The sequence below is a fragment of the Hippichthys cyanospilos genome, chromosome 19, assembly GCF_059441005.1.
Source record: "Hippichthys cyanospilos isolate Australia breed blue-spotted pipefish chromosome 19, RoL_Hcya_1.0, whole genome shotgun sequence".
Taxonomy (NCBI): Eukaryota; Metazoa; Chordata; class Actinopteri; order Syngnathiformes; family Syngnathidae; genus Hippichthys; species Hippichthys cyanospilos.
This window is the reverse complement of record NC_142387.1, coordinates 5,255,069-5,272,074: the sequence shown is the minus strand read 5'-3', so window position 1 is coordinate 5,272,074 and position 17,006 is coordinate 5,255,069. Positions and strand designations below refer to the sequence as shown.

Below are 17,006 nucleotides of genomic sequence, written 5' to 3'. Positions count from 1 at the left end.
GTATCAGTTGCTGTGCTGGTAACAAGGGTGTGTATTTGTCACCCTTTAGGTTTTTAGGTAGTCTTAGAATCATAATTTGTCATTGAGGTATTGAACATGGTCCCGGCTAGCGTTGCTCCACTAACACTGCTAGAACATCAAGTGAACCTCTGAAGCTTCCATGTGAAGTTTTTTTCCAACTTTCTGAGTCCAGTTCCTGTCTTCCAGCTTTAAATTTTTAGAAAGCATCCAGTCCCTTGGCAAACAGTTGTTTCATGATTCAGTGAAAAAATGACAAATGGTATTTAGCTTCGGGCGTTAAATACTAATTAATATTTGACATTGGCTGTGCCCCCGTTGGCAAATATTTTGGCCTAGCAGGCTTTGCAACCCTGCACCTAACATAACTTGAGAGTGGTGTGTTTGGAGAGGTAGAGCAAATTTCTGAGCACACCCAAGCACGCCTGTCGCAGGTCTAGTCTTCAGGTAAATAATAAAACGCTTCTTTTCTGTATTTTCTACTTTTCTGTATTTTCTACTGTGGTAATCAATGTTGACAGGTCACAAATTAATTTTATGCCAGAGGCTGCGGGCCAGTGGAAATTTGAACATACGCAACATTTGGCCCCCGGCTGGACTTTGGACATACCTGGTTTAGTGTCACATCTCATAGAGGTATTGCGGATGGTCCTGACTACAGTTGCTCAAATAACACATTCCCCAAACACAAGTAAACCTTTCAAACTGTCACGTCAAACTGTCTTCTTAGTTTCACGAGTCAAGTTTCCGAGTCGGTTTTGTTCTGGTTACGGTGGATTTTTGGGCATTCATTATGTCCTGCAAGAGTCCAAACTCATGTGGCAATTTCATTTAAATATACTTTATTTTCTGTACCTTAGGTGAGGTTCTTCATCTGGGAAAGATCTCTGGGCGCACCGTGAATGGCGGCTGGTCCTCGTGGTCTTCTTGGACCCAGTGCAGTCGGGACTGCAGCCGTGGTATCCGCAGCAGAAAAAGAGTTTGCAGCAACCCGGAACCGAAATACGGGGGTCAGACCTGCACTGGAGCTGCCCAGGAGTACCAGGAATGCAACACCACTCCATGTCCTGGTAAGGGTTTCACACTGAGTCTCACCGGATACAGAAAAGAAGGATGTAGCCCATATGTTTCGTAAATGGTTTATTTTCCATTCTATACAATAAAAGGAAGCGTGGAGTTGCCAAAGTGGCAAACTCATTCCAGCGTACTTGCAAGTATGTTAAAAAGTATTTACAAGTACATACAAATGTATTTTTACTATGTATTTTAAAATGCATACATACAGATTAATGCAAAAATACTTGTAATTGCATCCAAACATGTATTTATATCCAAATATACTTGTAATTATTACATTAGTTGTGTCACATCAGGGCAAGGTGAGTGAAGACGTGGAGGGTAGTGGACCCAAATGCAGGGAGGCAGGAAACTCCAAAAACTACTGTTTAATATGAAAAAGGGACCAGAAACGCCATTGTAGCTGACAAAATACAAAGTACAACCAGTACAAACTCACTACTAAAGACAGAACTAAAAGCATAGGAAAACAAAGGAATATGACTCACGAAAAACAAAGATAATGACCCGACAACTAATTGAAAGCTAACAGGCAATTAAATACACGACACACTAACTAGGAAACATGAAACAGCTGGACAGAAACAAGGCAGAGGAAGCTGATTGGACACACAGACAGAAGGAAACAAATTAGGCTAACGAGGCGAGGGACTTAAAACTGTAACATAGAACAAGAGCCCTAAATAGAAATGAACAGAAACCCCAATGTAAACACACAACCAAAAAACAACAAACCAACAGAAAATGACATTGTTTTCAACGAAATAACGAAATTGTTTTTTTAGCATTTACCCTGGAACGTTTTTGACAATGCATTGGAAGATAAATGTTCACACATTTAAATATGTCCGAATATACTTGTAAAATTCAAACAACTCTGCCAGTCAAAAATGTTTACTCCACATTGACAGTTCTACTGTTCAAATATTCAAGTACAGCAAATGAGTGAAATTGATGTACCTACTGCTGTATTGGACTGAAAATGTGGGTAAAATCAGTCATAATCCTCAAGTGTGTCATCGGAATTGTTTTTCTTTGTGAAACTAAGTCATTAGAAGAAGAAATAAGTATACTTGCATAGAACTGTAAATTCTGTGTCTCCATGGGAAGCAATTACTACCCCTCATTTGCTGTCCTACACAGATGAATACACACTTCCCCGCATCCAACCTCAGCTATCTTTTTCCCCTCGAGTAATGGATAAAGAATCGTAGCACCAAGTGACTTGCAAATCTTTAGGAATCACAACAATCACAAAAGAAACCAAGACGTGGCGAGAAGCTGTGATGAAAACTCCCATTTACACCAAAGAATCAAAGAGGACATCCCTGTGGCACTCCTGCTATGTAATTACATAGCAGATAAATTATGCCGCTGGCTATGGTTGCTTGCTCGCTTGTGAAAAGCCCAGAAAATACGTTTTCAACGGCAAAAGGCATTCATTGAATAGGATCCCTCCTTGCTTGAAGATAAAAGAGCTCTTTCCAAATACTGTATGTTTGACATCAACAGTATGATTATTAATCTCAAACCTCTTTACAGAAGGATTTAGGTATTTTGAGTCTGGTTTTGCACATAATCTTCAGCACCCTTCCTAAACGATGCCATGCTGGAAGTACAAGGATGTGAACAACCATCAATGCTATTTTTACAGCCGGTTAATTCATTCCATGGATTGCTGCATGTGCGTGCCCACATTTGGTGCTGGAAACCTTTTGCGTCTCATGCTAATGCATCTAGCGCCTTTTGTGATGATCTGATCACGCCAAAGCTATGGTGGAGTGCTCAAGTTAGAGCAGCAATGAATACTAATCATCCTCCTAATAGTACCCTTCTGAAAGTAAACGTCAATGTTAGGCATTCCAGCAGACGTGGCTATGATCCTCTGATGTCTAATCCTATTCTTTTTAATCCCAACACTTTGAAGGAGGAAAACAGGTGTCGCGGCGACGATCCGTCTGCGTTAAAAACAAATGAATCTCTGTTTTTCTCACAACTTTGCCCAAGATGAGACGATCCGTCATGGAGGGCCAGAAATCGACTGGTGCGTCACTTTTAGATAGAGAAATTACGCAGAGATGACAAAAGCAACGGCAACTTCAATTACCTGCACAGAGTTGCCCAGCTCTAGCAGGTCTTAAAAAGCAATTCTCAGATGCTTCTGAAAAAGGAATTACTCTCTGCCAAAGTGAGAATAGGATTTATTCATATGATTGACAATGAGTATTCACTAGTAATTCTCCAGGCTGCCCTTATAAATTGTTTATTTTTGGGGGTTCTTATTGCTCAAGACGTTAACGCCAATATGTTCAAATGCAATCTAACACAGGAGCTTTGCAAAAGATTGTTGTCCCAATCATTTCATTTTAATCACACTAACAAATAAAATCACAAGAATAAAGGGTTCCATAAAAGAACTAGCGATAAACCTGAAGGTGCAAGCTAAATGTGCTTTTTGAGGTAGTACAATGGAACAATGCAACATGGATGCATACACACGCTCAAGACCAATGCAATTGTTTACGGTTTCCATGTCCACGCAGTTCTTTTTGAAATCCGAAATGAATCAGACACGTGTTTGTGTTCCTGTCTCTCTGTATTGTTTTGCTTTTTTGGAAATCAAAATTCATTATCTGCCCTGAATCCTAATGCAGTGTTGGATAGGAGAATTATAATGGAAGCACCTGCGTGTGATTTTAACGTGTACTCGAGTTTCCTCCTACATACCCTAAAACATGCAGGGAATTTATATTGGACACTCCAGATTGCCCTTAGGTATGGTGTATAGTGTATGATGTATGAGATGGTATGGGATGGGATGAGATGGATGGATGGAATTTCAAGAATTTACTGAGCATTAAAAAAAAGCTATAAAAAATAAAGCACTCAAATCTATTTTCTTCTTTAGGCCGCTGAACTCTCCTAACTTTGCAACCAAACTTGGGGGAGGGGTCACCAGCCTACCAGCAAAGATGGAAGTTTAAATTGGAAAAAAATCAATAGAATTGCACTTTACAAAGCCAAGGTCAAACATCGTATTAGTTTTACGTCTTTGACGTTCCAGAGCTCAAATGATCTACACAGTGCCTTGCAAATGAAGAATCAGTGTGGTGCTGATGGGAAGAACTGTGAAAAAATTGGAGAATTTCCCCCCCCCCCAAAAAAAAGAACTGGCAGTAATGAACGGATTTGGTTGGTTTATTTAACAGTTGCATTTGACAGAAAAAGAATTGTATTAAAGGATCAAAGCAGTCAAAACTTAAGTAATTTTTATTAGCATGTTTTCAAGATTTGACTCAAGTAAATTACTGATTAAAAATGTGATTAATCATGATTAATTCTGGAAAATGTTCAAATTTCAGGTAGTTGACCATTTCTAATCGCTTGACAGCATTCGGAGCACTCCATTGTAAAAAAAAAAAAAAAAAAAAAAAATGAAGATAAAAGAAGACTTCTGCCTGGTCTGTCTCAAAGTGCTGCATAATAGAGTGAAAAGCTTTTCTTTGTCCTTCTGCCTTTAGTGGATGGAAGCTGGTCCTGCTGGTCTTCATGGTCCAAGTGCTCCGTGACATGTGGAGGTGGGCATTACATGAGGACTCGAACTTGCAGTAACCCCCCGCCAGCTCATGGAGGGGACATCTGTCTTGGCCTACACACCGAGGAGGCACTCTGCAACACTCAAGCCTGTCCAGGTACACACACAAGCACACATATCCATCACAAGTACATTGCGTATTCTTTTCAGTCACTCTAAGCCCCGTGGAGGTGATTCATGCATGACTAATTCATAACCATGGACCCACACAAACAACACTACACAGATGTGGGATTTACTGTCATTTTTGTTTGCAGAGAGCTGGTCCAGTTGGTCCCAGTGGTCCCAGTGCGATTCCAGAGGGGCCCAGTTGCGTGTGCGTCATTGTGATGTCCTGTTTCCTACAGGAAATCAGTGTTCAGGAAACAGCAGTGAGAGCAGGCCCTGCTCTCCTGACTCCAACCTTATACCAGGTGCTCATTCATACACAATTACTCACGAATCATTTGAGGATCCATCTCTGGTATGTAGGCCCACGTCAGTCGGTTAAATTATGTAATGTTAAAAATACATTATTTAACTCGCTCAGGGCATTTATATGATGTAAAGGTAAAATTCCGCTATGGGTTCACTCAAGGCATGCAACCACTCATCCCCCCCCCCCCCCCCCCCCAAAAAAAAAAAAACATTTCAGTATTGATTTCTTCCATAGCAGTGTCATTAAAGCAAGATTAAACATATTAGTTCTAATCGACTAGCACAGGGGTGTCCCGGTCTGTATGCCCTGCAATACGCTGGCAACCAGTTCAGGGTGTCCCCATCTACTGCCTGATGTCAGCTGGGATAGGCACCAGCAAGCCTGCAACTCTTGAGGATAAGCGGCTTTAGAAAATGGATGGTTGGATGAATGTTTTTATTTAAACTTTTTCTTTTCAAACTGCCTGACTACAGCATAATCATGCCTTCAACACAGACTGAACTTGTTTAGATATAAAAGCAGCACAAACATAACACCGAAACACTTACAGTGTTGGAATACTGCACAAACACAACAATAACACGCCTGGTGGATTTACTGATGGAGACCGCCTTCTTCTGTCTTCTTCTGTCTCCCTTTGTTTACTGGAGATATCCCCCTGGTGGCTAGTTTAAAAAAAATAAAAAAGCCGATAAGCCCCACTGAACTATAAGCCGCAGGGTTCAAAAAAGTTGCAGCTTATAGATGGAAATTTATGTTAAGCAGGGATATACAGGAATACTTTAGTCTTCCAGAATCACCCATTTTCGTTTATCATCAATCGCCTTTAATGGGAAGGCTTGTCAATTATGGTGTGTTAAAAATGTTTTGTACTTCATTTTCTCTAATGAGGACGTCTACTTTTCATAAAGCACTCCAGGTGCCGCCACGGCCATGATTATAGCTTGCAGAGTTTCTTGGGTAATCTTTATCATATTGAAAGCAGCTTTCATCTCAGCACTCGCCAACGGAGGTGTAATTTGTCACGCGAGCAGGAGTGTGTTTGTGCCGGTTCCAGGCCTAATTCTGATACCTTTTACGATTTTTTTCTCCTTTTATCAGAAGTCTCCATTGCACGTTCCAGTCAGGAGGAGAGACGCTGTGGAGGTAATAAATGTATGAGTGGAGGTGAATGTGTGTGAGCGGGAGAGAAAAGCATGTGCAGCATTAATTTGCAATTCTGCTTAAATGAATATAAATCCCACTGTAAAAGAAGAATAGAAGGAAAATGCTGATCTGATCATATCTCGCTGCAGTAGTCTGAATTACATGTTTTGCCACACTCGCACATCCTCAGTAATGTACTGCAGGAACACTTAAAATTCAGGTGCAAAAATCCTGAGTAAAATGTACCATAACTACACAGTTACAGTTTGAAGGGATCAATAAAATCTCTTTTAACCATGTTTACTCCTGCAACAGCTGCAGGAATGCTGATGAAAGTGCTCAGAGTTCATAAGAAGCGCACAAACACGCTCGTGTGTGTTGGTACACAACTGTCAGCTGGTAGTCAAGGAATCTTAGTTCACAGGCACATAACCAAATTGTTGCTGTCACCTATGCCATGTTTTTTATATTAAAAAAAGTTTTTGACAAAGTTACTGACAAGATTTGCTGCTTTGTTTTTTAACCTTCAGTTTATTGTAGAAGTCATTCACTGCTGTTTACAGCTATTGACATCAAAGAGTCGTATTTACATAGGCAGCTATCTATGTAAAAGAAATCTTTTTAGCTTCGCTGGCAGTGAAGGTGCTTTACAGTAGTTTTATACAATATTGCCTATTAAGTAATAAACTGTCAAGTACATGTCTCCAAAAACATGTCCAACCTAAATTCAGTATAATGACTGCTAAGCAGCATTTTGGATTGTGCGATTCAATTCAGTCGATTCAATTTATTAGTGCTGTAATTGTACCAGGGTTTCCTTCTCTGATATGTTTCTGAGAACCCTCGCGAAGTAGGATTTGCCCCCTGGCGGACATTGTACGTACATTAAGTGTATGAAATGTCTTTTAATAAAACCTTCCTGCTTTTCTTTCCCATACCCAGTGATTTCTCTTTTTGCCCACGAACTTGATTTTCTTTTACAACACACTGTGTGCCAGAGAGGGGTGAGCGGCCGCTAACTCTCCTAGCAACCCTGACCACTACCTCCCTCCCCCTGCCATTCCTCATATTGCAAGTTTTTTTTTAAAGGGCCAGGCTCAGCCTGTGTTGTTTATTCTTGTTTTCTCGTGCATCTGCGCCCTCTACCCTTCAAATATGTCTGAGATCATTTTAGATCTGACCACCATCTCGTCAATAAAAAATGACGAAAAGTAGTTTGGTGTTGAGCAAACCTGCCTTCATTTATGGCTGAACAAGTATTAAGAGGCTGTTAGACTGCTTCAGATTCCACATTAGACTGAGCGCAGGAGTGTTATTACAGTACATCAGGTAGGCGCTGCTCTAAAGTGATAATCTTTTGAAAAAAGAACTAGAGCTTCAAAACGACGAGGAAACACCGTGCTACACACCTAAAAAGCCGATTAAAGATCAAACTGTTTATTACTTCTGCCTCACCTTTCAGAGTGGTTTCCGCCTTCCAGTATGGTGTTGGCATATTCTCCATGTGCATCCCCATTGCACTTGGGATTCCTCCACTATTCCACAAACATGCATGTTAGGCATTGGAGACTAAATTGTGTGACGGTTCGCCCTTCCATCTTGCCCCAAAGTCTACCACAAGTCTACCTACAACCATAATGAGGATAATGATACCAACTTGCCTTCCCTCTTCTTCTCTTCCTTTCAGACTTCAACATCTTCCACATGATTGCCGTGGGACTCAGCAGCTCCATCCTGGGTTGTCTGGTCACTCTGCTGGTGTACTCGTACTGCCAGCACTACCAGCAACAGTCGCACGATGCCACCGTCATCCACCCCATCTCCCCCGCGCCTCTAAACACCAGCATTACCAACCACATCAACAAACTGGACAAATACGACACCGTAGAGGCCATTAAGGTCTGTGCTCGATATTTTCTGAACATTTTCTGTGATGAAATACACTTCCTGCTGCATGACATGTCACACGACCACCTGCAGAGTACTGACACCCTCTAGCCTTGTAACAGATTGACAAGTGTTGCGTGCATTTCTTTTCATGTGCTCCTCTGGCGTCTCACTGTGTCACTTTGTTCTATGTCGACGTCAAATTTCTGCTTTCTCATAATATATTCATGCGCTTTAGGGCGTCAAGGAAACACTCACACGTTATGTCCTGGAGAGCTCCCTTTTTGACACTTTCTGAGTAATATCAGTGAGCAGTGCTACTGCATTTTTCAACACATTGAACGCATTATTTTGGTAGGAGTTGACCTCAGCTCATCATGCTTGTATCAACCATGTTCCCACCGAGCAGTTCAATTTCTTTCAGTTTGTTTTAAAACTAGAATTTAGACCGGGGGAAAAAATAGACCAAGTCGGGTGATGTGACCTTTAAAAATTGGTAGACTAATGCGAAGATTGAACGTGAAATAACGCGTCGCTACACTCATTTGGTAGGCTTTTGGTCCGCATTTAGCCTTTACAGTCGATCCAGAAAGGAGAGCTCTGTTGAGAACTTTCACTTTTCTGGGATGTAGCAGAGCTCAAAATTTTCTCCAACAGCACCTTAATTCTGTTTTTTACATTGCGTGTCGCTCGCTTTGCAGCAATACCCGTCTTGCAAAATGTTGCAACGTTACAATCAAGATACTGTACTAAATACTGTGCAAAAATTTGAGGTATCTCGTGTGGTTGAAAGGGAGAAGGACCCCTTAAAATGGGATATCACAGATTTGGGATGGATACCAAAAATAATGTTACATCATTGCTTTGTGGAAAAGGCATACAGTATTTCAGGAAAAGAAAAAAAAAAAAAAGACATGCAAAGACCATCTTAACATAGCTTCACTGCTTGTCTTGGTGTCTTGTTTTGAAAAGATTATAGATACTGATAGTCCTACTAGACATCTATATAATGTTTTTCTTCTTGCATATGAAAAGAAGTTACAGTTCAATTTCCACCCTTAAGGTAAATACAGCTACTACTCTAATTGGAGCCAAACATGGATCATACAGTTTCACTTTACTGCTTGGTGGAAACAGGGCAAATCCATTTTCTTGTCAGTCCTACAGTATTTAGATTATCGCGGTCAGGTTTAGTCATTTTTAGCCCAAGTATTTCTTACACCAAAACGTTATAAACCTCTTTGCGGCTATATTTACGGAAATGAATGAGAAGGCCTGTCTAATTGTCTTTCCAACAGGCCTGTAATTGAGGCCAATGATAGACCTTCCACAAGCTGCCCCCTTAGACTTTTGTCTGTGTAATCACGTATCCCAGCCTTTCTCCTCTATAATCTGTTACCTTGCTGCATTTTAGATCTGACCTGGAAACATTGGAGATTATTACATAAGAAGCATTTAAAAACTTGAAAATAAAAGTGGATACCCAAGGGCTCTGTTAGAACAGATCCTTTGGCTCAGCCCGAACCTCACCAAGTATAATTGCATCAAGGCATGAAGGTGTCAGGAGCGTTCATCTGTCATACTATTAGAGCACAGAGCATAATTTGCTCTGTTCATTTGCAGACAGAGGGGGATATTAATACAGTCAGTCTACATCATATTACAAAAATAAAGGAGTAAAATGAACAGAATGAAGACTATTTTTCCTCAGGCGTATCGTGCCTGTCTTACTAAATGGGTTCAATTATTAAATACACAAAGACAGAATAAGCCTCCTTTTGAGTTTTTGTAAAACTGTCGCTAATGTTGTATTTCACATGAAGAACTCACTTTTGGATGTTCAGTCTCAAAGCATCATTCTCATCCCGGGCAAAAGGTGCCACCGCATACTGGTTATTTGCTGTCCAGTAAATAATAACAAAGAAAAGGTTTGGTGTTGTTTCCTTCCTCTCCCTGCAGCCAGACGTTTCGGTTCTCTTGCCCTTGGACGAGCCCGCCATGCACCAGCCTGTCTCTGCTAACATGGGGGTGTCTGTGCGGGGCCTGGAGATATTCTACTAACCACTGACCTCGCTACAACATCCCACCTCTTGACCCCCCCCAACCCTCAGCTTCTCCCCAACAAATTATCTGACCAAAACCAAAACCACAACTTTCTCCTCCCCTTCCACTTCCTGTGGCACTTCCAGTGCGTGACAGGTTGGCCTCTAGTTCATCTTCCCCATTCTCAAACCCCTACCCACCCTACCCACCCTCCACACGAGCATCATGAAGGACTTGCGCTCCCTTACACAGCTTGTGAGAATATATTTCTCTTTGTGATTGCCTCTTTTTGCATGTTTCCTTTGTGCTTGTATCTTGTCATATTTTATGTGGAATTTAATGTCTCAATGCATTTTAAATGCTCCTCTGTTCATCATTAATGCCAGTACAGTACCATTACATTAAGAACAAAATTGACCAAATAAGTGCATGATCAAGAAATAATAATTACTCAAGTACTATTGTAACTCCGATTAGAAAATTAATTAACAGTGGATATATAATTTCTATATAATTTGAAAAATGAATGACACAGTATCATACTCAGTTTATTCTGTATTTCATGCTTCAAAAGAGTGGATTTTGTCGAAAAAAATGAACCTTCGACAAGGCTTCTTGATTTTTCGTCCTTTTCTCGCTACCCTCCTATTGGCCCGTCACCACACATAATGCGATGGATGCGAAAATAAATTACCAAATTATCAAATTGTCCAAATGTTCGGAATTTCAGCATCTCTGAAATATATGAATGCAATTTTCGGACTGAGAATTTTTGCTTTAAATGACAAAAAAATGCATTTTTAGTTTTTGGCCAAAGGACGAAACAATATGTACAAAAATGTGGTGATAGCCGCAGAAAGCTGGTAGCTTTGTAGCTGTGTTAGCAGAGTGGTAGGCTTGAGTCCTCGTGACTCTTATTTTATTGCCATCTCATTTACCAACATCAACATATTCTAATTTAAAAAAAAAAATTCAATCACTGATTAAGGACGCAAAGAAACCTCTTAAATAATCACGCTGTCATTGTGTCATAACGGCACAAGTCTCCAGCACTAGCGCTAGCGGCTAATAAGTATGTGGTGAATTGAAATGTAGTTCCTAATTAATCAATAAAAGCAGACAAATTAAGAAAACGATGAAGGTGAAATGACAATGATAATTTACTCATCATAAATTATTCCTCTTGTCACTAGTTTACAATACCTAATTAAATAACTCGACTTCTGTCTTCCATTCTAGTGTTGGTATGTCAATAAATCAAAATAAAAAATAAAAATACCTTTGTTATATACAATTATAACCTTTACCGCAAAAAACAGGAGCACATTTAAAGGAGTCTCCTTAAAGAGGTTTAAAGAAAATCTGCATATCCCTACTTACAATATCCTATTTTTGTGATCCTCCATAATATGGGATTGATTTTCTTTATGTTGATTTAATGTCGAGGTTTTAAATAAAGGCATATAATTTCAATAGTTTTATACCTTTCATCAATAAATCAACAAATCAACTGGCAATTAATTATATATTAATAATTTATTGCAGCCCTAATTGAAAAAAAAATGGTTTTGTGCCTTTGAACCCCAAATAATTCAGATGTTCCAGTAGTTTTTTTTTTTTTTTTTTGCTTTCTAGCAGAAGCCTGAAGGTTTTGTAGTAACACTGACTGCTATGTCAAATTGTTCATGCTGTTCTTTTGATGATGGGCAGTGTTGTGTTTGCAATGCCTTTTGAAAGTATGAACCAGATATAAGTGTGGTCAAGCTTTTGCTGCCAAGCAAAAAAAAAAAAAAAAAAGGTCAGGGAATGGTTGGAAATGCTTTAAAACACACAAACTTGGCATTTGAACAGTGCTGGGTAATTGTTACCTTTAAACTTTAACACTTTGACTCCCATTGGGACAATGCGACCCTGCGCTTTTGAAAAAATGGCTGCGGGTATAGTAATGGTAGCGGTAAGATGAAATGGCATCCCAGTGATTTATTACACATCTGTCTACAAATTCTAGTGGCATTTAGCAACTTTTCTATACACAAGCCAGTGTTGACTCCACTGTCAACAATTTTGACCATCTAGTACTGCGGAAATATAGTGATATGTGCTATATATGTGTATTAGTATAGATTACACCGATTACTTTGTATTGTAGGCATTCAGTGATCATTTTTCACTTCTCTGGCACATTTATATTTTAATTATTGTAAAATTTCAATGGGAATTTTTAAACAAATTTTCCAAGTATTCTAGATTGAAGGGTAAAACTTATATGTATAAAAAAAATTAGGAGCCCATTTAGTTCTATTGAGCTATTTAAATGGTCTTTGTTGCATTACTGCATTGCAAACTGCTCTTCAAATTAATTCAATGACATTAGTTTCGTCAAATAATGCATTTTCAGTCCTACCATTTTTAGACGGTCTATTTTCAAATGTACATTTAGTCTTGGAATTGCATCATTTACACGGAACATTTTCCAGCACATTACTGCAAATGCTTGATTCTTAGGAATCAGACAATCTTTCAGTCGCCGCTTTTTAGGTGAGACAGTGCTCATTAGCACTCGAGCACAGCTGTGAAGGAGCCGCCAAGAGGCCTCTATTGTGGAGACGTGGTAGAAGTGTCCCCAGTGGCCAACAACGTGTTGATTACATTCCTTTGTGAGCAAATCACATAATGGGAATAAAGCCAAATAAATTGTTTTTTGTTTTTTTTTTTTCCGCTCAGTACCCTCGTTCCCTATCAATGTCGTTCTATCTGCAGTATATTGCAGCATCATCAAGTGTTCAATTACACAGCCCTTCAGCACATACTCCACTGCATACAATATGAACTTGTCAAATTGCTGATGTTGTACTTAGCTCCAAAGCTGATTCCGTGTTTACAAAGGTCACAAAGAGGACAGCCACATGGCTCTTATTCTTAACATTCTTTTACTCTTTCAAAATACCACAAAGAAAGAAATGGCTGATGCTGGTTGTTAGAGATGACAGAGACCAATGCAAAGTAAACACACCCAACCACATGATGCACCGCCTTGCGTTCTTTTGAATCCTCTTTCCAGTGCCCTTACGTTGTCTTTTTTTTTTTTCTGGATGTTGCATTTCATGCATTTCAGTTGCTTGACTTAATTTTTTTAGGGCCACACTGAAAAGAATGACAAAAAGATCAATGTAATAACATTAAGGTTAAAATTGTGTTTTTTTTTTCTTCAAGCCAATTACTACTACAACAAGGAAAGTTTGCTGAGAATAGGTAAAATTGTTAGTTTTACAAGCTCAAAGCTCACAGGTAATAACAAAGACAGTTTGGGACACTTGCGATGTCTTTTGATAATCTTTTGAGACCCAGCTTTACCCAAATACATGACACATCAATGGAACAACCAGAGAAAAAAAGTAAAAAAACAGATGAATGTTAATGAAAGAAAACAAGATGCAATAAAGAATTTTGTGATTGAATAATCAGTTTTACAAGATTTAAATTAACACATTATAACCGATCAATTGTTATTAATAGAGTTGTACTATTAAATTAGTAATAATAGTAGTAATAATAGTAATAATCATCTAAAACTCATAAATAACAAGTTTATGAAAAGGTTTTTGGCCATTTTTTTCAAAGATTTTTTTTTTTTTCAAAAATAACTTTTTATTTAATTTTATAACAGCAGATTTTGATGTAAAAAAAAATACATTATGGGAAGGTAATATTAATGTGTTACTACAGTTTTACTGGCAAAGCACTGTAGTTGTAATAATACAAGAAGGTAATGCATAATAGCTGCAATAGTTTAAATATTTTAATACCGAAAATCAGATTATTTAATCGGATGTATATGAGGCTTTTTTTTGTTTTGTTTTTGTTTTGTTTTTGTTTTGTTTTTGTTTTTTTAGTGCAGCCCCTGATACATCTTCCCCTTTCTGAGCTGAATATGTATTCTATCAGTTAAAGGAAAAAGAGAGCATGCCAACATGTCTTTTTTTCCTGTTTCCACGTACAGGCCTTCAACAAAAACAATCTGATTCTGGAGGAACGGCAAAAGTACTTCAACCCACAGCTGGCCGGGAAGACCTACACCAACGCATACTTCACCGACCTCAACACCTACGATGACTATTAAACATGAAGATGCCAAATTCCTGTTTTCCCATCCTGACTGAATTGTTCTGTGTTGCGTATATATCGAGATTCGTGAAACCACGCGTTGGGCAGCTCCGTTCGCTGGCAGCGAAAACACGAAGACGTCGCCACGCCAGCAGAGGGAGCAGCCCACTCTCAGGTGCCTTGCGGTACGCTCGGAAAGCTCACTTCCCTTTCTGGGAAATGGACGACTGGGTCTCCCACTGACCAACAACTGGACAAATACGAAAGGGAGATCTATTTTAACTTTCCCGTGAATCCACATGAAGAGTGCTGCATTTATAATGAGGCACACAATCAGCTTTGCATGACTCATCTGACATCTCAGTTTGCATGACAGCATTCCATTTTTTTGAAAGAAGCGAAAGAATCAATGTAGATATTTGAAGTTAGTTTTTTTTTTCCTGTTTAAGATGCAACATGTGATTGCGTACAATTTTGTTATGTAATATTTTTACAGTTGTCTGTAGTGTTGAGAATTTTCTTTGTGTTTTCTGAAAAGTAAATGGCAGTATTCACATCAGCCTGCACCAATTCAGTCACAGTACTTTTTGTATTTTTTGTAAGAAAAAAAATGTTAAAGATAACAGTGTTTGCTAATTTTTTCTCTTTGTATTCATGGGAGCAGGATGTTAATGGTATTTACTGTACAGATGCAGTGTAGCAAACATAATCCTTGCCAACTGGAGAGCTACCTTTGTGCACTGCAAGATAAAAGTCACCAAGATAAGATTTTGTTTATAACCAAATATTAGGTTATTCAGTGGTTCAGTTGCAACTAACTCTTTTTATGTCTGCTTGTGTTGCTGTGCATAAATTAAAAGCTGCTTTAGACACTATACACTTGTTACTTCATGACCATCATTTGGCACTCAAGCAAAGTCTAATGCAGTGTCAACAAAGTGATTCATGACTCACTATTGGTTAGCCAAAAGACGGGCATGTTTCAAAACAAATTCCGGTGATGTCACCACTGTAGCAACTGATCATCGCAAACCATGACCTGTAAACCACAATAATTCTAATGAGAAAGTATGCAAATCTGTGTGTGTAATTAGAGATGCAGTGAGATCTTGTCTAGTTGTGTAGCCCTGAATCGCCATAGTCTCAAGGGGCTTCACAGGTGAAAATGAAATACAGAACATCACAAATACACAATAGCATCCCTTGAACAAAGTGCCCAGAAGAGGAAGGAAAAACAAAAACCCCATCTGGGGAAAATGAGAAACCTTCAGAAGGGACAGCAGGTGGGAGGAGCCCCCTTCCGGCTCAACAGGTAGCACTAGATGCCGAGTGCTAAAATAACGCCATATTAATGCAAAGATACCTTGACGATAGGCGAAAGGGAAAGATCCTCCTCCTAGTCTGGCCTAGTGGGTCCCCCCTTAACAAAACGCACATCGGTCGATCGGCACAGGTCCGCATGACAGCATTCAATTTGTCACACCGTGGCCCCCTCTCCAAACCAGGAGAAGGAGCAGGAAGGAGAAGGAAGCTAACATTAACTAAATGAGTGTAGAAATGTTTTGAGTAAGGATTTAAAGATTTCTACTGAGGTGGCTGCGCAAACTTCCATTAGTAGGGCATTCCAGAGCACTGGTGCACAAATGGGACTTTTTAGCCTGTGGGGTCAATACCAATCCAGCATTTTGTGACCAGAGTTGTTGGGACGGAACATAGAGTGATACAAATTCGACGAGATAGGAAGGAGCTAAGCCGTGTAAAATTTTACAAGCAATTAACAACACCTTAAAAGCGCACCTACAATGTACAATGAGAGCTGTGAGATTATAACGCTACTAGATTTCTCGTTCCTGCATTTTTTAGTTTGTTATGTCACAATTATAATGGAGTACATTGTAGAAACGCCAAACATGATAGAAAAGCCAGCCTACGATTTAAAATAACAAATTGCATACCAAATAAAGTTCAGACGAACGCCTTGGAACACTCCATTTTTACTAAGTGTTTCCCTGAAGCGTGTCACAATGATGGTGACAACTATTGCACAAACTGTTTCTTCCTCTCGTAGTCAGTCATGACTCTCGACGTAAACAACACAACGTTCTGAAATCGTATTGGATTACCAATTCAGGGCAATAAAGAATGACTTACCGAATTTTTCATAGTACAAGTTGAGTTTTGTTTTTCCTCATGTTTTGACTGATACCCGCATAACTCAAAACAGAGCAATTTTTTTTCCACATAACTGTTTGAATAACATTAATTTAAATGTGAAATAAGCAATATGTCATTTAAAAGTCTAAAATGTCCTTTAAATGATTCTATATACCTCTAATTCGATATGTTATGCGTCCTTTTTAGAGTGTTTGCACAGAACATCGCAAAAATGCAATTCCATCATAGTGCCTCATTGTTGCCGACAGTAAGGCTGCATAGCTAATTTTTTTCAGCAAACTTTGATGCAGTATGAAAAGGAAAATCTGGCAACAATTGTCCGTTCAAGACAAACGTGTGAGTGCATGGATGTCAGCGGATGAGAGGAGAAACACAATGAAGGGCAACCTTCCACGCTCTGATCTCGCCACAGTCGTCACTTAGGGAAAAAAAAGCTTGAGCAAAGCATTTCTGGAGACCTCAATTTCAAACAAATTTGACGGATTCAAAGATGACCACCCATGGAAGAGAAAAAAGGATTTTTGAACAAATGACGAGCAGGAA

At 39.3% G+C, this 17,006-nt stretch overlaps 1 protein-coding gene across 5 annotated transcripts in view; it reads left to right on the top strand.

The window, feature by feature from the left end:
• sema5a (sema domain, seven thrombospondin repeats (type 1 and type 1-like), transmembrane domain (TM) and short cytoplasmic domain, (semaphorin) 5A) overlaps positions 1 to 15,163 on the top strand; it is a 154,757-nt gene extending 139,594 nt beyond the window's left edge. For 3 of the 5 annotated variants that reach the window (XM_088401723.1, XM_088401724.1, XM_088401725.1), the window contains 6 exons: positions 879 to 1,088; positions 4,617 to 4,787; positions 4,948 to 5,103; positions 6,210 to 6,254; positions 7,942 to 8,153; positions 14,185 to 15,163. In XM_088401723.1, coding sequence (XP_088257849.1) covers positions 879 to 1,088; positions 4,617 to 4,787; positions 4,948 to 5,103; positions 6,210 to 6,254; positions 7,942 to 8,153; positions 14,185 to 14,304 — 914 coding nt within the window. In that variant the 3' untranslated portion in view covers positions 14,305 to 15,163. Of the gene's footprint in view, positions 1 to 878; positions 1,089 to 4,616; positions 4,788 to 4,947; positions 5,104 to 6,209; positions 6,255 to 7,941; positions 8,154 to 10,100; positions 10,440 to 14,184 lie in introns of all 5 variants that reach the window. The other 2 variants (XR_015863594.1, XR_015863595.1) reach the window with 2 other exon arrangements.
• Positions 15,164 to 17,006: the final 1,843 nt, after the last annotated feature.